The sequence below is a fragment of the Ceratotherium simum genome, chromosome 7 (genome assembly GCF_057802395.1).
Source record: "Ceratotherium simum simum isolate JZ-2026a chromosome 7, ASM5780239v1, whole genome shotgun sequence".
Taxonomy (NCBI): Eukaryota; Metazoa; Chordata; class Mammalia; order Perissodactyla; family Rhinocerotidae; genus Ceratotherium; species Ceratotherium simum.
In genome coordinates, this window is record NC_141906.1 from 24,319,025 (window position 1) to 24,343,428 (window position 24,404).

At 39.9% G+C, this 24,404-nt stretch overlaps 2 protein-coding genes across 2 annotated transcripts; both read left to right on the forward strand.

The window, feature by feature from the left end:
* Positions 1–11,576: 11,576 nt before the first annotated feature.
* On the forward strand, positions 11,577–12,585 carry LOC101387752 (olfactory receptor 56A4-like). The gene has a single exon (XM_004418329.2). It carries the CDS (start codon positions 11,644–11,646, stop codon positions 12,583–12,585), a length of 942 nt encoding a protein of 313 aa, XP_004418386.2. The 5' UTR covers positions 11,577–11,643.
* Positions 12,586–18,144: 5,559 nt separating this feature from the next.
* On the forward strand, positions 18,145–19,083 carry LOC101387496 (olfactory receptor 56A4-like). Its single transcript, XM_004418328.3, has one exon. It carries the CDS (start codon positions 18,157–18,159, stop codon positions 19,081–19,083), a length of 927 nt encoding a protein of 308 aa, XP_004418385.1. The 5' UTR covers positions 18,145–18,156.
* Positions 19,084–24,404: the final 5,321 nt, after the last annotated feature.

The following is a 24,404-nucleotide window of genomic DNA, read 5'->3' on the forward strand; positions in this document are numbered from 1 at the left end:
TCCTGCTCATAAGGCACATGGGGATTTGAATGACTAACTTAAAAATAAAAGCGATATAACAATTCATACTCTAATGTTCTTCAGTGACATTTAAGACTCGATATCAAATCAAAGACATGTGTCAGTTATTCACAAGAGTGGTACGTATCTAAGTATTTAATAAGATGTTACAATAGCAGTATTTGGGTAAGGATTATACATAATAATAACACATTCATTTCTTTGTCTACTCAATCAAAAATTAGTTATTGTGCTCTTTATGTGTGATTAATACAGTAGTGATTAGTATAGTTACTAAGAGGTAAACTACTTTCAGAGAGATTGTGTTCAAAATAGCCCATGAATTATTATTATTCCTATTTTTGCAGATTAGGCAACAGAGCAAAACGGTGAATTACTAATGGTCATTCATAAATCCATTGTTCCTATTACATTGTCTAGGGGCGAGCTGAATTTTTAGAGTTCAGTTGGATGGCGTTGCAGTTTTCTGAAGTTTTTCATACTCCAGGTTATAGACAGCAAAGGCAGTGCGCATTTCAACCCATCGTGTATTGAATAAGTCAATACAAATTAAGTTAGTTACTACAACAAAAACATCACAGTAACTGAACACAATATAAATTTCCTTATCATCCACATCCCATCCAATCCATGGGACCTTTGCTTCATGTCAACATTTAGGGACCTGTGCTTCTTCCATATGTGGATCCTCCATGTTCTAGGCCCTTAGAGACCTTCACTGGTGCTTCTGAATCTGGTTGTCAGGTGAGCAAAGGAAGGGAATGTACAGGCTCTTGTAGGTTTTAAAAGCTCAATCTAGGAGAGATTTATACATTTTCTCTATCATTCCATTGGGCAGACTCCTCACATAGATCCAGCTGCCTACAGGAGAGGCTGGGGCACTGAATATTCATTTCTTAAGAGAAATATTGTAAGAGAGGCTTTTGTATTTAAAATATATGTAACATATCCCCGAGTGAGACTACCCAAACTCTCATCCAGTCACTGTGAGCAGCACAAATTCCAAGATCTTCAGAAGTGTGTGGTTCTCTCCATCGGGTCCTGATGTGGTTCCTCTTAGACCAGTCGTCTTTCTCCTCCCACCACTTATTTAATGGTTGAGCAGAATTTGAGCACCAGCCATAAAGACTCCCAGATGGAAGTGAAGCGTGGAATATATTTAGCAGTAACTTGTCAGTGTTGATGCTGGAATACTTGGGGAGCAGGCATGGCAACATTTTTACCTCCTGACAGTGGGGGAAGTTCCCTGACTAGACACTGGTTATGTTTTCTGGGAGGAGCTCTCTTGGCCATTGTTTCTATGTCCCCTTGTTCTGTCTTTGGGGAGTTGTGCCTTCCTCAATGTGCCCCATGACCTTATATGAAGCAGGCATTGGAGAATGTGACTTCTTTTGCAGATACTGCATTTGGAGACTGCTTCCTGCTGCAAAATATTAGGATCAAGATTGGTTTTAATTCCTAATCAAAATCTTTCTTTAAAAGCCAAGCTTGGGGGCCGGCCCCATGGCGTAGCAGTTAAGCGCGAATGCTTTGCTTCTGGCAGCACAGTTTCGGATCCTGGGCACGCACTGATGTACCACTTGTCAGGCCATGCTGTGGTGGCGTCCCACATAAAGTGGAGGAAGATGGTCACGGATGTTAGCTCAGGGCCAGTCTTCCTCAGCAAAAAAATGAGGAGGATTGGCACAGATGTTAGCTCAGGGCTGATCTTCCTCACAAAAAAAAAAAAAAAAAAGAAAGAAAAAGAAAAGCCAAGCTTGTCTTTCTTTGGCAATGAATCCCCTCAAAAACCTAACAGGTCTGATCTATTTGTACGATGTCAGTTCCATATACTAGTAATCACACTCGAAAGATTTTGGTAGGCATAATTTAAAATTTCTTTCTTTTCTTTATGTCTTTTCTCTTTCCCCATGCCACTCCTTATCTACGGAATGGTGTCAATCTAAGTCTATCAGACTTGAATAGGACAGCTATGCACGTAACCTAGTCTCTTCTCAGGGCTGGTTTCCATGAGTCTCTGTTACTCAAAGGCATTCTAAATCTTTCTCTTAACGTTTGAACTCCCAAGCAGTAGCACAATTCTTCAAGACTCCGTATTTGTTGAGTTTCTCTATCATTAATTTCTGCTTGAAAACCAGCTAACTTTATTCTAAGTTCATTTATTTCTCATAACAACTTGTTAAATGAACCAACAATGGCAGACTCATACTATTATTTGGAATTGTTCCAACGATTTTCCCTAGAGTTACCATTTAGTAGGCATGCCAGCTTTCCTTGTTGTGTGATCTTTCTACCACTGGATGTCGATTTTCTCACTGTCTGCAGCCTTAGGATAACTTGCCAGCTGTTGAAACAAACAATTCCAATTTGTCAGTGGTTTAACACAATACAGTTTTAAATTTTGATGACATCCAGTCCAATGCATGTGGAAGGAGGAAGCTCTCCTCCACACAATCATTCAGGGACCTAACCTCCTCCCACTGGGTGGTTCTGCCATTTCTAGGGCTGCAACGTCTTCGAGTAGATTATCTGCATCCGGTAAGAGGAGGAAGAAGAGAGAAAGTGTAGAGGAAATCAAGGAGGTTGTAAAGGCCATTCCTGGAAGACAGGCATGCATTTCTTTGTCCAGACTTAGTCTTATAGCCCCACCAGGCAGGTGAGCCTGGAAAATGTAAATTTGCTTGTGTGTCTCGGGGGACAATAATTCTGGTAAATTTAGCCTTGTTTCTGTCATTTATATACATCGTCAAACTGAAAACCAACTTGTGGTGTGGGAAAGGTGAGAAACGGTAAAAGAAACTCTGGATATTTTTGTGGCTTTCCTGGTCTCTCTGAGGCACTGTCAACACCAGAGCCTGGTCTGCTTCTTGTTTGCCTCCACCAGATGCTTTATTAAGTAGATCATCAGATTTAATTTTAGGCTCATAAGAGAGAGGCAAAGGGGCCCTTTTAGATCCATCCATGTTTTCCAGTCAATCCCTATCATCTGTGGTAGGAAGGAAGAGAGGGCACTGGGTGGAACATCTGGAAGCTGCATCTCAGGAGCAGAACTTCAGTGGATGGGGTGCAGGGATTTGATTCCCCCTCAGATCCAGTCCCTAGCCAGGACTGTCCAAACATATTCCTGAAACCTGCCATGACATTCCTCTATGATGATGTCAGGAGCCTGGTATTTGATTCAAATGAGCAACGCATTTTCTGCTCATCATTCGAGTTTACGCAGAGTTCTTGTGGTCTGTCAAGAGCTACTGTTGTTAGGACATAGGGAGGAAGACGGACTAAGAGAGTTAATATTCTAGGGAAGAACAGATCTTGATAGAGTTCCTCAATAAAATCACTGAATTTATCACATTTACTCGGATGTTTATAATAAAATTAAGAACTGTCCTGTTTGAGAAAGAGGCTGAGAGTCTCCTTAGACTTATGCTTACTCCTGTAAAATTAAATATTGACTTGTGTGTAGATTGAGCCAAAAGAGGGATATTTGTGGGTCCATGTGTCTTGCCTCCTCACAGTTGGATGTGAGCAGTTTCCCTGACCTCCCAGGTTGGCTGTTGACTTAGGTGAAGTCTGAAGAACTCTCTACATTACGCAGCCAACAAAGATCAGCTAGAACTTATTTCTGAGACTATAAAATTACTTTTCTCTTATTTCTTTTTGCTGTCGTGGGGTAAATACCGCCTTGCTGTACCATCATCAACTTCACTTTCCTTTTGCACCATAGTCTTTTTTTCCTTAGCCAAATGGATTGCACAATTCACCAAAATAATAAACAGGTTATAATGATCACCATACCTCATTCTTGCTAGTCTCCACAGAGTGAGAGACTCATCAGTGTGCCTAAATGTTCTTGAGAAATAGCCTTCTGACGCTCGCTTTTAGCATAAAGAGACTTAGATTTTAAGTTTGGAAGTCAGGTTTAGTATCCTGGCTAGGCTATTGCCAGCTGTATAAACTGGGTGGATAATTTAAATTCTCCATATTCCAGTTTCATCTTCTCAAAAACAAGGATCAGAGCAATTTTCAGTTTGTTTTTTTTATTCAATTATACGTATAAAACATGAACTACAATCACCCAATATATATGTTATTTTTACTTTCTTATCTACTGTCTTCCTCTTTCCTTCTCACTTTTCCCTTTTTTATTCCTTCTTTCCTTCTGATTTTCTTTGCTCCTTTTTTCCCTATCTAACCTACGGCCTCTTCCATTCTCTCCTTCCTTCTATTCTTTTTACAAGAAGCTCATGTAAGTTTTTCTTCTATGGACTGTGACCCCAGGACTTTTCTTTGTCTTTTCATAATCTCATCCTACAAATTTGGTCATTAATCTCACATACTTTCAGGATCAACTGATTGCTTTGTATAATCTCAGTACATGTTTTGAACTCGGGTAAAGTACTGGTAACCAGCTTAATTACTTGTCGAGCTGGATCCAGAGGGAGAGAGAATAATTACATAAATAAGTCTAATAATTTTAGAATTCAAACATTTGTTACTTGGGCGCACTTTATCATGTTCCACACTGAAAGTTTATTCCATACCACTACCCAAGTAAATGAGTCCTGTCCCCCCTATAAAGATTATTTCTGACTTCTATTTCACGGCAGTCCATGTAATATGAAAAATCCTCCTGCTGCTAAATAACGAAGTAAGATATAATAAACCTCATCAAATGTATATGTTTAAAATAAAGTAAGGAAATTTGCTAACGGTCCAAAAGGACTGGGAGATGAAAACCAGACTGACAAAATGACATTGAATACGGCTGTAATGGGAACATTCATCAGTTTCTAGAACAAAGGGGTTTGCATTTTAAATGATCATAGAAATAGAGAACACAAGAATTTGAAGACTCACAAGGCAAGGAAGTAGAATTAAGACACACAAATCCCCATAATGCCAGGGACCTTGAAGGGCGTTCACCTAAGTGAAGGAGCAAGCAAGAAACACATAAGCACACACACGCACACACACACTCACACACACATTTTTTTCTTGACCTAGGCTTTAGAGAGAATAAGAGAAATCTCCCTCAGGTACTTTTGATTTGGCATTTATACTATGTTGCCTAGAATATACCAAGTGGAAAAGTTAATATAAATTGTCCTTATGGTGATCTTAAGAGATCTCACAGAAATAGCTCTGTTGATGATGAGCTCGCAATCTAAATGATAAAACATAGAAAAGAATCAGCAGAATTAGATATAATAACTGAAAAATGAGATTATCAGACATAAATTATATCACTGCTATGTTTAAAATGGTTAAAGGAACAAAAGATGAAGTCTGAAAACTTGAGAAAGGAGCATTAACCTATCAGAAAACCAGGGATATCTGAAAAAAACAACAACTACACCTTCTGGAAAATCTGAAAAGTGTAGTCACTGATATCAAGAAAAAAATAACAGATACTAAAGGTTGACACAGCTGAGTTGAGAACTGGTAAAATGGAGCTCAAGTTGAAGAGCTTAATCTGAAAGCAGCACAATTTGAAAGAGAATGGAAAGTGAAATACAGGTGAAAAGAAAAACGTAATTAAATAAGAAGGCCAAATAGACTATATAAAACTGGATTTGTACAAAGGAATATAGAAAATGGGGCAGGGGGGATATTTAAAGGGATAATGGCTGAATTATCTTCAAATTCAAAAATCTTGATTGATCATAAACAGAATATTTTTTCTGAAATATCTATATATGTTTACTAACATTCTAAATCCTCAAGGACAAAAAGTTCTGAATGGAGCCAGAGAGATGATCCATCACCTACAAAGGGACAGCAATTTGACTGACAGGATACTTCTGAACAGCTATAATAGATGTCAGAATGTTGTGGAAATATATATAATATATATAACATATATAAATTATACATTTAATGCATACATTGTATGTATTATTCAATTTATATATTTAAATGTTTGTCAATGTTTAAACTGTTACCTAGCTAAATGGTCTTACAATAAAGCTGCTTCAATTAATAAAATAGAAAAAAATTTTTAAAAGCACTGAAGAATTAAGAAGGAAAGGTCAAATCTAGGAGAAGGTAAAAGCTTAGAGGTAAACCCAGGATTTAAAACTACTTCTGCTCTGAGGACTTTTGCCAATCCTGAAGAAATTAGGAGCAAAAATTTGGCAATTTCCTGGCACGAGGAGACAAAATTCAAAGTCTGTGACCCACCAAGAATAGAATCAGATAATCATGCTCCCACACACACATTTTAAATTGGAACCTTGAGGTACACTCTCAGGGTGGGGTTGAACCGAAGGTCATCAGTCTTTGTGTTGACTGGTAACTCTTAACTTGACTACATCTTCAAAGACTGTATTTCTGAATAAAGTCACATTCATAGGTCCCAGGGAGTCAGGACTTCAAGGTATTTTTTTGGGGGGGATACATTTCAACTCACAACGTGTATTTTTTTGATTCTTCATGAGAAATTGTTAATTATAGTTGTTGACTATAACAAGATGTATCTCATTAGGTTGTTATGAGGATTAAATGAAATATCGAGTAATAGTTGGAATCATATGACACATTAAAAACTCAATGAGGATTTATTATTTTTATTACTAGTGTAATCCTTGGTGTGACTTCATGTTAAGTTTTGATGTCCCTCTCTAAGATGGTAGAGACTATTCTTTCATGTACCACATTTCTAACATGTACTATAGTGCTTTCTACAAAATAGGGTCAAATGTTTATTCAATGAAAAAGTAAAAGTAATTTTACCCTGTAGCAACCCTATGTTGGAAGGTTCATCATCCTCATATTTCAGATAAGGAAATTATGGTTCTGAGACCTTATGAAAGTTGTCCAAGGAGAAGCGACCAGGAAGCAGTAGAACAAGGGTTCAAACTTAAGCTTACAGTGTCTCTTCCCCAACATCCCCACGATCTGAGAGTGGAGAGGGATTATTCATTTATAAGAAACTTTGACGATCAGGCTGTTTTGTCCAGAGTAAACTACATGCTCTTAGCAACCCACTTTCATTGAACATTGATTCACTCATGAAATAGTGTTTTTCACTTAGCGTGTCTATCAACTCTATTTTATGCTGCCAAGGCCCTTGTTGCTTCACCCAGAACTCTGTGTAGCAAGGTAGAGGTAGGGACAGGGGAGGAGTTAGTGCCAGGAGGGAACGGGATCATATTCCACCTACATTTCTACCCTGATGTCTCCTTCTCCAGCTGTTGTGAGAAGGGAATTGTGAGACCTAGAACCATATTCCACTTGCTCCTCTCTTTCCAAGATTCCTGTGCCCAAAGCCCAAAAGATCCTACACTCAACCTGAGCATCCCTATCCTGAGAAGCATCTTGAGACCTTCACATGAGAGGCTGTTTTCTAGGTCCTGTTGTGCATCAATTCAGAGTGGTGGCTGTACTGGTGACAATTCTACTTGATTCCCAAGGCAACAATGCCAAGTGTTGCTCCGTGGAAGGTGAGTACTGTTAACAGTAGCTTTTTCTGCAGCCATACTTAGGAAACAGAGTTTAGACAAAGAACAGCCATGGAAGTAAAAAATTGAACATGAGACCATGAGCATATATAGTGCTACTTCCAGGGATTTGCTTGGGTCCAGACCACTGAGGCTCCCACTGCACAAGAAGGGCTCACAGGGAAAATGCTCCCTGCCCCCCTCAGTTGCCCATAGTCCATGCTCCTGTGACATCCATCTCCCTTGATTGCTGGGGATGTTCCTCTGTCACCTCCCTCCACAGCGTTAAAGTGCTGAGGATAGTTTATTCAGTTCTTCCCCACAGGTGAATCCATAGAAATTTTTCCTGAGAATATTCTCATCATTCAGTTTCCTTATCCTTCTTTTCCAATGGTTTCTTTTCTTTTTTTTAGACTCCTCAAGAGCCTTTGACTCTCCTGCCCTCACTCTATCCACAATGCTGAATTAAGCCTTTTATAATATACTCTCTTGAGAAACAGACCATAGGGCCTCAGGGCCAAGGTACCCAAGAAGGGTGCCAACTCCTGTGAACAAGCAGGAGGGAGGGGGCATAGTAGAGCCAGGGCCCATAAAATCAGCCTCCAGAGCCCTTGGAGGGGCCAGTTTAGGGGTTTTTCCAACAGCCAGAAAAAGCACAGATCAGCCTTCTGAAACTGGTGAGTCTCAAATTGGGGCCAGGACAATTATGAGGAAGGAGATAATGAAGAGAGGAGGGGAGTCCAGGAGCCTGCTATGCACAAGAGAGATTACTGCAATAAAAAAAAAATAAAAAAAAATAAATAAATAAAAGAACAAGAAACAAACGCTCAAAAAAAAAAAAATAAAAAATAAAGATAAAAAAAAAAAAAAAAAAAAATAGGGCCTGATGTAGATGCTGAAGCTGCCAGGATGCTTAGATCCTGGTATAAGGGTGAGTAATAGGAACAGACCTAATGCTGTTATTTCATTCAGAGCTGAGGCTCAGTCATTCTGTGGTCATATAAGGTTTATGGGCCCAAAACTTCTGTAAGCTCAAAGACTCCCATTGATATCATGGCTAGAAGGCCAAGTCTCTGTGCCTGGCAGTTTCAGAATCTTCCTTTCTGCACGAGTCTAAATTCAGCTATGAGCCAAGATGATCACTCCTTTTTCTAGGCAATCACAGCTGGGATGGGATCTTCTGTTGTGATTTTGGTTATTTAAGACTTGTTTGACATTCTCAGATTGTCAATATTTCATGGTCAGAGACCATGTTTTGTTCATTTGCATTTAGAACAAATAACCACTATGACCACCCCTTCGTGAATATCAGTCTGCGGGTACAAACTAATGAATTGGAGTATTCCATATCAAAGCAATGCCCCAGATGGCCAATAATTCCTCATTTCTCAGATTAGGATGCCTCAGTTTCACTGAGGAGAATACAGAGAGAGGAGAAAAATGGTCCCAGCTGTTAAGGAATTTAAAGGAGACTATAAAACTGCTGCAATTATATTACTGGCTAGGAGAACATATCAGTGATATAGGACATCTGAAAGGACATTTCTTCCCTGTATCAGTTAGAAGATCCTCAGTGACATTCTTGACACCAGTCTTTCTCTGCCTCCTCATCCTTTCTTACACTAAATCCTGTAGTCCTCTCCACCCCTCAGATACATCCCTTCTTCTCCACTTGCGTGGCCTTTGTTCAGATCTTAGTCACTTTTCCTTTGGATTCTCCAAAAGCCTCCCTCCCTTCTGTGTGATCCCCCTTTGTCCCATCTATAGCACATCACTTCCCTGTTTCAAATCTTCTGTGATTCTTGGCAGTGTACATGGTAATGCCTACTCTCAGGTGGACCTCCCAAGGCTGTCACTTTAAACATTGACTCTTGATGCTCTGCTCTCCTACCTCCTTCTCCCAAAGAACTTAGGATCTACCAGCCCCCCAACACCTCATCATTGATCATTGCTGAGCATCTGGCCTTCCTCTCTTACCATTGCCCACCAGGACAGGCCCCCCACCCCCCACCCCCCAGTGAATGTTACTTATTTTTTGTATCCTTTTCAGATGCTGTTAGCTTGTCATGTCTCCTTGCCTAACAAGACCTCGGGAACTGATAGCCCCTTTCCCTTCCCACAACAACACCTGGAGTTAGACATCATTTGTCTATTTCATAAGTGAGAAAGCTAGCTACCATAGAGTTCAAATAGTTGTCAGGGTCATAGAATCAGTATAGAGCCAGACTTGGAATTCATTTCTGTCTGAGGCCAACTTTTCAACCACATCACATTGCTCCATTCATCTGTACTTTTGTCTCTTTCCCACTGTTTGTAAGATCATCTTTATTAGAGACACAGCAATACTGTATTATAAGAGCTTGTAAGTCAATTTTGCTTTATTAATAGGTAAGTTCTCAGAAGATGACGGTTTTTTCTTAATCTACGCTATACATTAGTGTGCCTAACATTAAGACCAGGTATGAGAAGCCACTGACTATTTTCCTGCTTGTTCAAATAGAGCAAGTCATTCTAAGGATACAGAACTTGAGGTTATTGGAAAGGAGAAGTCTTTTCAGAAAGATGGGTATGTTTCCTACCCTTCTTATTTCTCTGATTCATCCTAAGGGTAATTTTCCTAATTAAATATGGAAATACAGGACAGAGCTGATACATAACATAACTGCCCCTACCCCAGATTTAACTCCTGAATCCGTGGTTTGTCTTAAACCTGACAAGGGGTAGAAACTGCGTTTGTGTGTGTGTGTGTGTGTGTGTGTGTGTGTGTGTGAGTGTGTGTGTGAGAGTGTATTGTATAATCCACATTTAGAAAGTCTGGGATATTCAAAGTGAAAGTCATTGGATCTTATCTTCTCTGGAAGCTGGGTTCTGATCTCTTCTCATACACACTTCAACCCTCCTGGAGGAGACATGTCAGATGGGACAGGTAAGCAGCATCAGTAACCCCAACTACACTGAACCCCAATTACACATGATGCCTCCTGAGTCATCATGCTCTGACTCCCTGCCTCTTTCCTGCTTCTTTGGCTGTGACATCCATTACCGTCACCTTTCTTAGTATTTGGCCACTTTGCTGTTTGTTTAGTAGTGAGGGAAAAAAGATGGTACCCAACAAAAGAAACAACTGGAATCAAAGCAGATGAGTTTGCATAACATAGATTCCATATGCTAGGATAATTAGATCCCAGCCACAAGGAAATACAGATAATTTTACTTACCAGGTCAATAAATTCTGTATAGGTTTATATACCTAAAACTCACTCACTAGCTAGCTTCTAGTCTATCTTTGGTAAACCTCTTGTGTACCCTTCAATATTGACTGTCTCTGTCATCAGCATGGGAAATTCATAGCCCCTTCTAAAGAACTCAGCCATAGAAAACACTCTTGAATTTTCACAAAGAGAAACAACAGCAAATTTTCCAGTAAGAGAATGATAAACACTATGCCTTTAAAGTTAAATCCTCTTTGGAGCTGCAAGAAATTATTGCCTTTTGGTGTGGTCAGGGGCTGCTCTATCTCTAATCCAATATTTCATGAAGACTGAAAATAAGGAATCCTGAAGTCTGTCCCTGTTCAATTGTATGGAATAGAGGGCTGGGCTTTTCTAGGACTTCCATGGAGTCAGCTAAATAGAGCTTTCCATCTATCTATCTATCTATCTATCTATCTATCTATCTATCTATCTATCTATCTATCTTCTACACTCTGAAGGAAGGAAGAGCTTAGTTAAGTCACTGTGCTTGACAAGACTAAATCGTGTGTAGTGGCTGAACGCAGAGAATCTAGAGTCGTCAGTCTCTGTAGTTCTCAGTCGTGGCTTCACCACTTACTAGCTCTCTAATTTTGTTCAAATTATCCTGCTCCCCTTTACCTGTACCTTTTCACTTTCTGTGAAATGAGGATAAAAATATTAACTACCCTTATGTGTTTTTTAAAGGATGAAATGAGATAAAGAATACCAACATTCAGCATAATGCCTAGCCCATGATAATTAAGTTAAATGTCAGCAATGATTGATGATGATGATGATTTGAAAATTTCATTGGGACAGGTTAAAAGCCCCAACGGAAACACAACTTCTACCACATCTAGAACATATAATTTCGATAGTGATATATTCTGCATTTTAAGGGACTTTGTTTTAAGGGACTCTGGATTTCTAGCTTGCACAGGGTACTTTATATGACATCACCCAGCAACTACTCTGCTACTCCAGTCTCTGAATTCTTCCTCATCTGCTTCCCTAACTACCAGAGTTGGCAGCGCTTGCTGTCCCTGCCCCTCAGCCTCCTTTTCCTCCTGGCCGTAGGGGCCAACACCACCCTCCTGATCACCATCCAGCTAGAGGCCTCTCTGCATGAGCCCATGTACTACCTGCTCAGTCTCCTCTCTCTCCTGGACATGGTGCTCTGCCTCACTGTCATCCCCAAGGTCCTGGCCATCTTCTGGTTTGACTTCAGGTCCATCAGCTTCTCTGCCTGCTTCCTCCAGATGTTCATCATGAATTGCTTCCTTGCCATGGAGTCCTGCACATTCATGGTCATGGCCTATGACCGCTATGTGGCCATCTGTCACCCACTACGGTACCCATCCATCATCACTGATCAATTTGTGGCTAGAGCTGCTATATTTGTTGTAGCCCGCAATGGCCTCTTTTTTCTTCCTGTTCCAATTCTTTCTGCCAGACTCAGATACTGTGCAGAGAACATCATCAAGAACTGCATCTGCACTAACCTGTCTGTGTCCAAACTTTCCTGTGATGACATCACCTTCAATCAGCTCTATCAGTTTGTGACAGGGTGGACCCTACTGGGCTCTGACCTCATCCTTATTGTTCTCTCCTACTCCTTCATCCTGAAAGCTGTGCTAAGGATCAAGGCTGAGGGTGCTGTGGCTAAGGCCCTGAGCACGTGTGGTTCCCACTTCATCCTCATCCTCTTCTTCAGCACAGTCCTGCTGGTTCTGGTTATCACTAACCTGGCCAAGAAGAGAATTCCCCCAGATGTTCCCATCCTGCTCAACATCCTGCACCACCTCATCCCCCCAGCTCTGAATCCCATTGTTTATGGTGTGAGAACCAAGGAGATCAAGCAGGGAATCCAGAAGCTACTGAGGAGGTTGTAAGAGGTAAAAAAGATAACATCCACATTTGGAATTTTTAATAAAAATCAGGAATTATTTTTGTGTTGGAAAAGAAATTTCACTTTTTAATCCTGGAATGAGTTGTGATTCTCCTTCTTTTTAATACTTACACAACAATGAAAACATTCTTCTGTGAATCCTTGTTTACTGTTGCGTTAAAGAAAACATCCCTTTCCTAGATTTTGTGGTCATGTGGGAATTTTTCCTGACCAAATCCTTAACTGAGGATCTTGCCAAGCCTTAGCCAAATGGAGCTCGATTAGAGTAGGATTGTTTGAGCAACAAAGAAACAAATTTTATATGATGTCCTTAAAACGATCTGCCTTTCTCCTGATTTGCATAGGACATAGATGCCTCTCCTGTCTCCTGATTCAATCTGGCAGATCCCTACATTGCTTTTGTGTTGTGAACAGTTGCTTGGGCTGAAGCATAGATGTTCATCCCAGGACTTTGGCTCTTGGAGTCCAGTGATTTAGCTGAACATCCCTGACTGTCTTCTTTGGTACCTGTGGCAAATGTGCCATCTTCTGGCTCCGCAGATCCTCCCAGACCCTATTAAAATTTTCTATTTGTCCAACCTCTCCTTATTTCTTATTGTTGTTTTGAAGAGTAAATAAACTAATATGAAAATTTTTCTTCAGTACCTTGAATGTATACACATTAAATTACATAGACATTAAATGAGTTGCTATTATTATTATTACTATTCTAAACACACGACTTCCCCCGCACCCTCTGAATAGAAGGCAGATCATCATCTCATACCCCATTTACCTTGGGGTAGAAGATATCCATGCCATTTTAGTCTTCCTCCATCCCTACAGTTATTTTTATTACTAGTTTATTTTCTTGAGATATATTTTACCTATATGAGAGTTAACACTTGAAACCCCAAACTATTAGATGTCCCAAAAAACTGTCAATTGGGCATATTCTATTCATATCCATTTCAGTCTGGGTTTGCCATGAGGCTTCCTACAAAGTATATCTTCTGGAACTCCAAGGGACAGCCACTGGTGATACGTGGCTATGACATCACCCCAGTACTTATATCCTTTGAGGCTATTTGGCTTCCAATGTCACTTGCCGCCACAACTCTCTCCACATTCTTATCTGGCATAGTCAAGGGAATAAGACAGGCTCTGACACACCAACCATGAAACAAAAATCTGCTTTCACCACACCCAGGCATCTGTCTTAGTAAATTATCTTGTTGATTTATGGCCACATAGTGTGCAGGTGCTTGACTGCTTTGCAACTCCTGCCCAGGGCAGTACAAGGGAATGTAACTCTCAGTTTGCCTGTAAAATAACCAAAGAAACAAATAGAGCCCACAATGCTGTATCACATATTATCTTCAGATCCCATGGAGTCCTTACTTTAGTTCAGCTTTCCTTCTTAGGATAGAACAGCTCCTGCAACTTCTCTCAGACCCAGCTATGACTTGGCACTTCATGCGAGAAGAGCTGCTGAGCTATTTTTCTCTGCTTCTGAAGTGTTCTCAGTAGAAAAGAGCGACGGCATCATTCATTGGTGTCATCACCTTTGTCTACCTCTCTCCTGTATATCACAATTTTCTCTTTCTTTGATTTATTATTCTTCCTAATTTAGACTCTTCCTGATTGAAGGCCTTTGGTTCTGACACACGGACAATACATAAACCAGGCAGGAGCAGGAGCCTCCCTAGGATCTCTCCTTTTGTTTATGAAAAGGTGGTAGCGTTGGAAGAAGAAAGTCTAACAGGATTATTTCCACACTTAGGAATTACTTATGGTCAGTACTAGCTGGCCAGATGGGTGAGGATGATCCAACCCAAGATTCTCTTCAGAAGATGTAGAGAGACGTTCAAAGCAACAGAGGTAGTATCTTGCTCAGCTATCCCCCATCACCAGAAACACAATCTCAATCCCAATCCTGGAACTCAGACTTTGTGAGGTGGAAAGACAGAGGATTGTGTCTCAGCACCCTCCCCAGCTCCCTTACTCCTACTTCTGGTACCCAGAATCTTTCTAAGGCATTTCCATTTATTGCTGCAGGTATTCATATGAAACCTATCCTTACCCAGTGAGTGAGTCAGATTTTCATGCTCTTATCATGTCCTATCATTAATAATAAATGTTTCACATGTCCATTCCTCTTTCCAATTAAGTCACGGCACTGTGGGTAATAAAGGAAAATAATATGTCCATAACATATTACACTTCATGGTCCATTTTTTTGTACACTGGCCATGAGGAAATGATCCTAGTTTAAGCATAATATTAAATCCTCATTTAAACATAATTTTTCCAAGAGTATGTTTAATGTCTGAAATAAATTTCTCTCTGTCCTAAGTCTAGAAATATTTGCTTTTCAAACACATATGTTCTTTATGTGTACGCTCCCCTTAAGTCTTCCTGGTTTTCTTTGAATCTTTCCCTGTTCACCACTACTCCCATGTTGAATTTCATCTTCTGTGTTTCCTCCACTCCTGCTCTCTCCCCTCCTTTTCCCCCATCTCCCTCACCCCTAGCCCCCAAGAATAGGCCTTATGCTCTAGATTCAGATGCCTAAAATGGTCTTATCCCCTGTGGGGTTGTGGAGAGGGAAGGTACAGAGTGGAGTTTAAGGCCATGAAAATAACCTCTGGAGCCTCTGAGGGGCTGGGCCAGATGGTGCAGTAAATAGTCATAAATAGCAGCAGTACAGTCTAGTCTCCTCAAGCTGATAGGTCTGCTTTGGAGCCAGGAAAACCATGAAGAACTGAATGATGAGGCATGTGGGGCTCCAGGTGTTCAATATAAACAGAGAGAAAAAGTTCCTCTGGTAGGACTACAGCAGGTCTGGTACTGCAGGTTCAGAGCCTACCAATTTCCCCAGATCTGGTGCATCACTGCTTTCATATGGGATTAGAGTTTTTCTAATGTCAGCTGTATTCTACCCATTTAGAAAAGTGGAGATTTTCAGGGTGAGTGTTCTTGAATTAAATCTATACCTTTATTATTGTCTATGGCAACTGGAAACAAGGAGTTCATATTCTCAGCTGCAATTCAATCCCCACTAGAGAAGATGGCCCAAGAAGCACCAGTGAGATAGGACCAGTAATCCCAGCTGCCTTTCTTACTCCCTCCTGGCCTTCCTCTCTCATCCTGTTTTGTTCAGTGCTCCTTCCTGTTTCTCTGGCTGAGACAGAACAGCTTTTCTATTGCTCAAGCCACCATGCTCCCTAGAAGACTTCAGACTGGGTGGGGGTCAATTATTTATTTTTCGTTCATTGATACAGGAAAAAAGAACATGATAACCACTTGGAAACAAAGCAGATGAGATTATAGAAATGCATTTATTTCTTTACAGTAACTGGAATTTGGCCACATGTAAGTTTGTAGGGTCTGATTAACAGGATGAATAAATTTTAATCTGGATTTATGTCTGAAGCTATAGTTGTTTTCTAATTCACGTTACCTTTTGAACTTCAGCTCTCTTACCATTCTTTGTTAACAAAATCTAGTACCAGACTCCAAATATATCTTATGTGAAAGAATGGTGTTTCAATGATCATGTTTGGAGATATCTGGACATTTTGGTATTCTTACTGAATGGTGACTTTGAATCTAAAAAAAAATAACTTCATTGGTCTAAGGTAGGAGTAGGGGGAAGAGTGATATCTAGTCTGAGTCAAGGAGGTTGAGCTGGCTGGAAAGTCCTAGTCTCTGGTGGAGGCCTCTGTGTTACCTCTAAGTTGAGAGCTCTGGATGTGTTGATTATCTCTGTCCTTAATGAGGTATTCTCATTCTGATGTTTGAAAGATCACTTTACCAAGAAATCTTTAAAGGAACCTTGATGGGGAGTATTGTAAAAGAAAATAAAAACTGTAATTTTGAGCTGATCCAGAAATAGAACCAAATGAAAGGAGTTCCCATATACAACCCAAGGGTCATAGATGCCATGTTGCCAACACCAAGCGTAAACTCATATTAAGCAAAATAAAAAGAGCAATGTTTAGTTTTCCAAAACTTTAGACCTGTGCTGACCGGTGGCTACAGTAGCCGGTAGCCACATGTGGCTATTGAGCACTTGTGATGTGGCTAGTCAGAATTGAAATGTGCTGTAAGTGTCAAACACACACCTGATTTTGAAGACAGTACAAAAACATTAAAAAAAATTGTAAAATAGATCTTTAATGGTTTTTTTTATATTGATTGCATGTTAAAGTGATAATATTTTGGATATATTGAGTAAAATAACATATTATTAAAATTAATTTCATACATTTCCTTTTAATTTTTAAGGTGACTACTAGCAATTTAAAATTATATATGTTGCTTGCATTGTATTTCTATTGGAAGCGCTGCAATAGATTATATGGAAAGTGTTAATATATTAGGCAAAACAGATGGACAAATTTGTTTCTTCCAACTTCCAGATCTGCTTTCAAATATTCACACTTACTTCTTACCTTTGAGGAACAGGTTTCCACTCTTTCAGAAAAGAAAGAGAAGCTGACTCTAGGAGAGTCCAACACTCATTGGGACCACTGCCATTGTTGATAAAAACTAGCTAAGATTGGACTTCCTCAAGAGCATTATCAGCCAATGTTCTGAGATAAGCCTTAGCGTGGCAACCCTACAAAAGGTATCTCATAAGTGTCTTAAATTTATTCATAACTGGTTGTGGTGTACCGGGCCAGGAACCCACGGGAACATATTTAGTCTGGGTTTGTGACTGATGGAAAATCCATGTGAAGTCAGATGAAGACAGCAGTTGCTGCTATCTCTCACTCTTGGAATAATACTCTTGGACCAAAATTGCCGATTCCTGAAATTTCTTGTTCCCATCTTAACTGCTTGCCCAAGACATTAGGAGACTTTTTCATATCTCTTATCTCAAAGTGTATTCTTTTTAGCCCTCTCTAAGGTGCTATTTCCTGTACAAGTGATAGTCATAACTCTAATGAAGTCTTCGATATTATCTGGTGATGCCCTTAGGCCTGATTTCTCCTTTGCCTGTGATGTTCTCTCTTGGAGGAAGAATGGAGGCAGGCATTTGTGAGGGGCCTATGGCTTATCTGCTCTAGCAGGAGGGCCTGCATATGTGTTTTTGTTTATAGAAGCAGAAAGGTAGTGGCTGAGAACTTCAGCTGTAGATTAAGACTTCAGAGCTTCAGGTCTTCGCTTCACCACTGTGATTTTAATAAAAAGGACTTTACTTACCTTTGCCTTTGTTTCCTCATCTGTAAAATTGGGATAACAATGACATTTTCTTATAAGGAGGACAGTCATGTAATTTATTAACCAAGTGGGGAAACTATTAAGAATGAAAGGGGCATAAATGGGAATTATGCCAGGCAAATAGTCATCCTATTATCATATTACTAATAGGATTTTTAACAGAATGGATGGGTTTATGTTTATGAAGAACATAAAATAGTACCACACACTTAACTATTCTTATTTTCCAATAGTTCTTTGAAAAATGAGTTACTTCCTCATGGGAATTCATATTGTCCAGATGGATTTATTCTTGTCTTACCCTTCAAGGTTTTCTGAAGTGTCAGTTGTGGTCAGAATACTTGACATGGCATCACCAAGCAACTACTCTGAATTTCTCCTCATCTGCTTCCCTAACTACCAGAATTGGCAGCACTGGCTGTCCCTGCCCCTAAGCCTCCTCTTCCTCCTGGCCATGGGAGCCAATGCCACCCTCCTGATCACCATCCGGCTGGAGGTCTCTCTGCACAAGCCCATGTACTACCTGCTCAGCCTCCTCTCCCTGCTGGATGTTGTACTCTGCCTTACTGTTATTCCCAAGGTCTTGAACATCTTCTGGTTTGACAACAAATCTATCAGTTTCTCTGCTTGCTTCCTCCAGATGTTCATCATGAATAGTTTCCTGACCATGGAATCCTGCACATTCATGGTCATGGCCTATGATCGCTATGTGGCCATCTGTCACCCGTTATGGTACCCGTCCATCATCACTGATCAATTTGTAGCTAGAGCTGCTATATTTGTTGTAGCCCGCAATGGCCTTCTTACTATGCCTATACCAATACTTTCTTCCCGACTCCGATACTGTGCAAGAAACATTATCAAAAACTGCATCTGCACTAACCTGTCTGTGTCCAAACTCTCCTGTGATGATATCACCTTCAATCAGCTCTATCAGTTTGTGACAGGCTGGACCCTACTGGGCTCTGACCTCATCCTTATTGTTCTCTCCTACTCCTTCATCCTGAAAGCTGTGCTAAGGATCAAGGCTGAGGGTGCTGTGGCTAAGGCCATGAGCACGTGTGGTTCCCACTTCATCCTCATCCTCTTCTTCAGCACAGTCCTGCTGGTTCTGGTCATCACTAACCTGGCCAGGAAGAGAATTCCCCCAGATGTTCCCATCCTGCTCAACATCCTGCACCACCTCATCCCCCCAGCTCTGAATCCCATTGTTTATGGTGTGAGAACCAAGGAGATCAAGCAAGGAGTCCAGAAACTTCTGAGAAGGCTATAATACCTGAAATTTGTGAGACCCAACTTTGGGAACAGAAATTAATAATGGGGAATAATTTTCAGGATGCATAGTAAATTTAAATAGTTATGGCAGGAATAAGTTTGGATTTTTCTTTCTCCAATGTTTCAATTGATTATGGGGATATCTATATCCTGGCTCCTGTTTTCTATTGTGCTGAATGGAAGCTTAGCTTTTGTATTCTGGCATTACCTGGAAGTTTCCCCTGGCCTCATCTATGTGAGAGGGACTTGTCAAGCCATAATTACAGGAGCTTTATTACAGTGTTATGGTTGTTCAAATAAAGAATACATGTTATTCCAATGATTTACAAGGCCTCTCAATTGTTAATACTTAGATATGTATTAGATCTCTTGGTTCTACCTGACACAGTTAAAACTGATTTTGTGCCACGAATGGGTCTTTTGTGGAGATATAGAAGTTGGCTCCAGATCTTTGAATCTTGTAGTTGAGTGAATGACATGTTCCATCCACTGCCTCCTCTAGCCCTCAGATCTGGTTAATATATTTATCTAATGACACTTCTCTGAAGCATGAATTTCTCGGGGTTCTTTCCTTCTTTCTAATGAATCTAAAAACACTTAAGATGACTCATTTCTGTGCTTTGTTTTAAGTGAAAGTGTGTGTCCTTTTCAGAGGTGCTTTACCAACTTCTGACTTCATCCCATCCTACCTGACTTTTCTCTCAGATTTTGACACTATCTGCATCCCCACTCTCTCCTGTTCATCTTAGATACACAGTTAAATTGACTTTCTCATCCTACTTTCATCCCTGTTGTGTCAATTCTCATATCCTGTGCTAGTACCAGTATAGCTTCGAGAGGATCCAGGCATCAGAATTAGTGGGTTAGTTAAACAAGGATAAGTGTATTTTACTCTTTGCAATTTCCTTCTTGATCGTGCCCTGAAAATTGTGGAGCTTCAGATATTAGTCAATATTTCCTGGAATTAATTCACATTGGTAGCAAGGCCCCTTTTTGGATACTAACTGAGAGCTTCACATATATTATGAGAGTCATTTGAGAGTGTCCCCTAATATAGCTGATCTATGATGGAGTTAGCCATTCTTGCAGACTTAAAAATAATTCATCATTTCTATGGTATTGCCTTTCAAAGTAATAGCTTTGATCTACTCTCTCTTCTCTGTTTCACAACTTCAAAGACTGATCCTAACCAAAGCACAAAACTTCTCAAACACTTTCCTATTTGCTCATCATTCCAGGTGCTCCTAGCTCATTATTTTCAGATTATGCTATCTGATATTTTTTCTTTAAGTCTGTGCTCAAGTATCTTCTTCCACATGGAAAACCTAACACCAGTGCCTTCATTTAACAACCTATGTCCATCTTACAAGTTTCAATTTAAACTTCACCTACTCCACAATGCCTTCCTTTGCTCACCTCAATAGAATTAATCTCACTCTTTTAAGCCATGTGTATATCTCCCTCTGATACTAGATTATAAATTCCCCTGAGTCTGATGAAGAATTTTATTCATCTTCTCAATTTTGTGTAGAGCTGCTAATACAATTCTGTACATACTGTAGCTGTTTTGTTGAATAAAAGTGAATAATTCAAACGTGCACATCTTGTTTCTTATTTCTCTGAAAACTTCTTAGGGGAAGAATAAAGTTGTTAATATAATATATTGTCCAAAGTGCCTTACAAAAAGCCTTACGTAACTCACAGTTCAATGTGAACCTAAGACCGCTTATTGCTGAATGAGATAAGCATGACCTTTACTTAAATCCCAGGCCATTGATTAGATGTGAAACTTTTCACTCACTGATCTGAACTCTAGTTTTGCCATTTAAGAAGAGTTTACCGTTTAATAGCCCTTTTGCTTTGTGATTTGTCTGATTGTTGGATGACCTCCTTTATGGAAAATTTTTCAGCCAGAGCCTAAGAGATGTTAGTAATTTATAAATGAGAACTCATATTTATTATTTTCCTATGCACACTGCTTTCTCTAATGTCTTCTGAAGAAGATGCTATTTGTTATTTTATATACCATGCACTTCAGAGATGCTCTGTCCTGCCCTATATGTCATTCTCACTCCCCAGGGCAATTTCTTGATTATTGCACATCACTCTCTTAAAAAATCCTTTCCTTATCTGAAGCTCATCGTGTAATGCTGTGGCACTCTCAGTCGTGCCTTGTTCTAAGTCATCAATTAAAATCTTAGTCCTGCTGCTTCATTTCAGATGTTCGCAGTTGGCTAACAGACTGGTTGGAATGGATTCAAACTAAAAGCACTGCTCTTCACAATGAAAGATTGTAGGCTGTCCATGAACAGAGACCAGAAAAGAAATGGGATCTCAAGTCAGCCAGTGAGGAACATGTGCTCATAAATTCACTACACATGTCTATACAATTTGCCATGTTACTCTTGCTATTTAAGTTCTTTTTTAAATTAGAAAGTTTCAAATTCTCTACAGTTTACCTCTTGTGGCCACAAAAATACTTGGTAGGTTGTCCACATTGGTCGCCACTTTTCTTATTTCTGGATACCCAAACTTTTATATCTATGGAGACTTTAGAGTCATCAAATCTAGAGTTCTCTTGGAATTACTGCTAAAGAATATTTGATAAATAGGCATCCAAGATTTGCTTAAATTCCTCTAATGATGAGGAACTACCTTCTAGCATTTAGGAAAGAAAATGTCTGTTTCTGTTTGGAAATTTTAAAACGTTCCTCTTAATTATCTGCAATTTTTTCCTTGGGCACATGTCGACACTGGTGAATTAAAATTCCAGTACTAGCTTCACTAATTTTAACAACGTTCCATTTAAGAGCATGAAAGCTTTCTAGCTCTGAAAGAGATGTATTGCTCACTCTCCTTCCAAATAGTTTCCCATTTCCTTCTAATGTGCTTTCTCCTTTATCTTATAAGCTTTATTAGGTCAGTATTTGTTCACTCATTTTTGCATTTCCTACTAAGTCAAGAAGAATAACAAACATAAAAGACGTTTAGTAGGGGCCGGCCCCGTGGTGCAAGCGGTTAAGTGCGGGCCGTCCGCTGCAGCGGCCCGGGATTCACTGGTTCAGATCCCGGGCGTGCACCGACGGACACACTGCTTGTTAAGCCATGCTGTGGCGGCGTCCCATATAAAGTGGAGGAAGATGGGCATGGATGTTAGCCCAGGGCCAGTCTTCCTCAGCAAAAAGAGGAGGATTGGCAGATGTTAGCTCAGGGCCGATCCTCCTCACAAAAAAAAAAAAAAAAGACGTTTAGTAAATGCTTATAGGATAGGTTAATAAAATGTAGAGTGCAGTAAGAAGAGAGAATGAAGCGATAACCAGGAAGAGTACATAGTAAAATGGAATGTGTGGGGACTATATGTTATAATGGAATATCATCCTAAATATCTTATATCTCTATTACAAACAAACATTTCAATGCATGGAATTTTAAGACTCTCTGGGAAAAGTGCTATAAGCCTCTATTTTCTCTTCCTCTTTGTATTTAAATGCATATATCTCCCCTTCACCTTTGGAAGTATGTAGGTTTGTGTAGGTGTGTGTGTAGGCTTAAGCAGGTAGGTATGTTTGTTCAGGGATGTAATACTTCAGGAAGTGGTCACCACAAGGACGGGAAACCCAAAGTATCTATGTATTTTTTGACCTACAAGAGAGGCAATATTTTGATTTTAGCAACTTTGTGGACCCCTGCCATAAGCATAAGGTGATGAGAAGTTGAAAAGTCACATACTGGCTGCAGACTACTAACCAAATAAGATATTAGCTTGGAAGAAACTTTATATATGTACCTTTGAAACATCCACTTAAAGGCTTAGCAAAAATAATACTTTGAGTTAGGGCTTTCATTCCTTTGCATATATAAGAGAATGAGACTGCACCCCCTAGATATTGGTCTTTCAGGACCCAAATATACAGAGATCAGAAGGATGCAATTGTGTTGGAATGTCTGTAGGTCAGCCCAAAACATGTAAAGTGCTACCCTGGTCTGCGTCTACAAGGGAGGCTGCATGGAGAGTCTGGGAGAAGAAGATTATCGTGCAGCTTTTACTTAGAGATTAAGTATCAGGCTTTTTCTTTTTTCCTGCACCAGATGATAAGGGTTCAAAAATGTATAAGACTTTGTCATTTTCCCTCATGTGCTTTGATATTACCAAGGGAAATATTAGTTACGCTAAGAACCACAGCTCCAGATAGAAAGATAAAACTGTGAAAGGGATAACTGTAGCGCTCTAAGCATCAATTGGAGGGAGAGTTTGTCCAACTTTGGGGAACAGGGACAGGGAGAAGCTAGTGCTTAAGTAATGAGAACACTGGTCAACCTAATGTCTAAACCTGAGTAGAGTTGTGTTTGGAGCTGGGCTAGTTGAGGCAGGATTAGGATTAGGATTAGTCTGAAATCAACACCTACATGCAGACATTAGAGCAAAGAGAGGATAATTTACTTCCTAATGAGGTACTTTATCATAATTTAAGACTCTGCTTCTCCTCCCATGGCTGTGGTGATAATGAAACTGTGTGCAGAAACACTCCTCCATAAAAGGTGACACCTGGCTTATGCTTGTGGGGAAAACATGGCAGAATTAGCAACTCAGACTGATGGATGGTCAGAGAATCACCCAAAAAGAACTAAAGCACCAATTTGAGTTCATTTGGGCTCTTCAACATTTCACCAATTGTTACTTTGCGGGCAACTGACCAATTCTGCCCCTCCCTCAGGAGGCTCACTCCCTTATTTTGCAATCTATACCCACGACTTCACTTGTAATTCTGCCCCTTGGAGGTAATTTTGTGTTTTAGGAGTCCATGAAGCAGTTGCTAACCATATCTCCCTCTTGGATATTCCTCATGCCACCAAATTAGACACCCTCTAGGCTCTCTTCCAGGCACTAACTTTTACCTTTAACATTTAGAAAGGAAATCCATCTGGATTGGTCTTTGTATATAGTAGGAGGCATGAGTCAAGGGTCCTTTACTTCCATATAGCTATCCAACTGATCCAGCAATATTTGTTAAAAGGACCATTTTCCCCCAGGGATCTGCATTGTTGATTTGCTTTTCTCATCAATCGAGTGTCCATATGTATCTGGATCTGTTTCTGGACTCTCTATCCTGTTTAATTAGTTTGTCTATCCTTTCACCAATAGCACATTGTCTTCATTCCCATAGCTTTGTAATGTTACATATGTTTTGAAATCTGGTAGTCAATGTAAGTCATCCAGTTTTGTTCATCTTTAAGACTGCCTTGTCTATTCCTGCCCTATTCAATTCCCATGTGAAGTTTTACAACTGACTTCTACAAAGAAAGAAACTGCTGGAATTT

Coding starts and splice junctions, on each gene's coding strand:
- LOC101387752 (XM_004418329.2), top strand. CDS start 11,644: ATGACATCACCCAGCAACTACTCTGCTACTCCAGTCTCTGAATTCTTC.
- LOC101387496 (XM_004418328.3), top strand. CDS start 18,157: ATGGCATCACCAAGCAACTACTCTGAATTTCTCCTCATCTGCTTCCCT.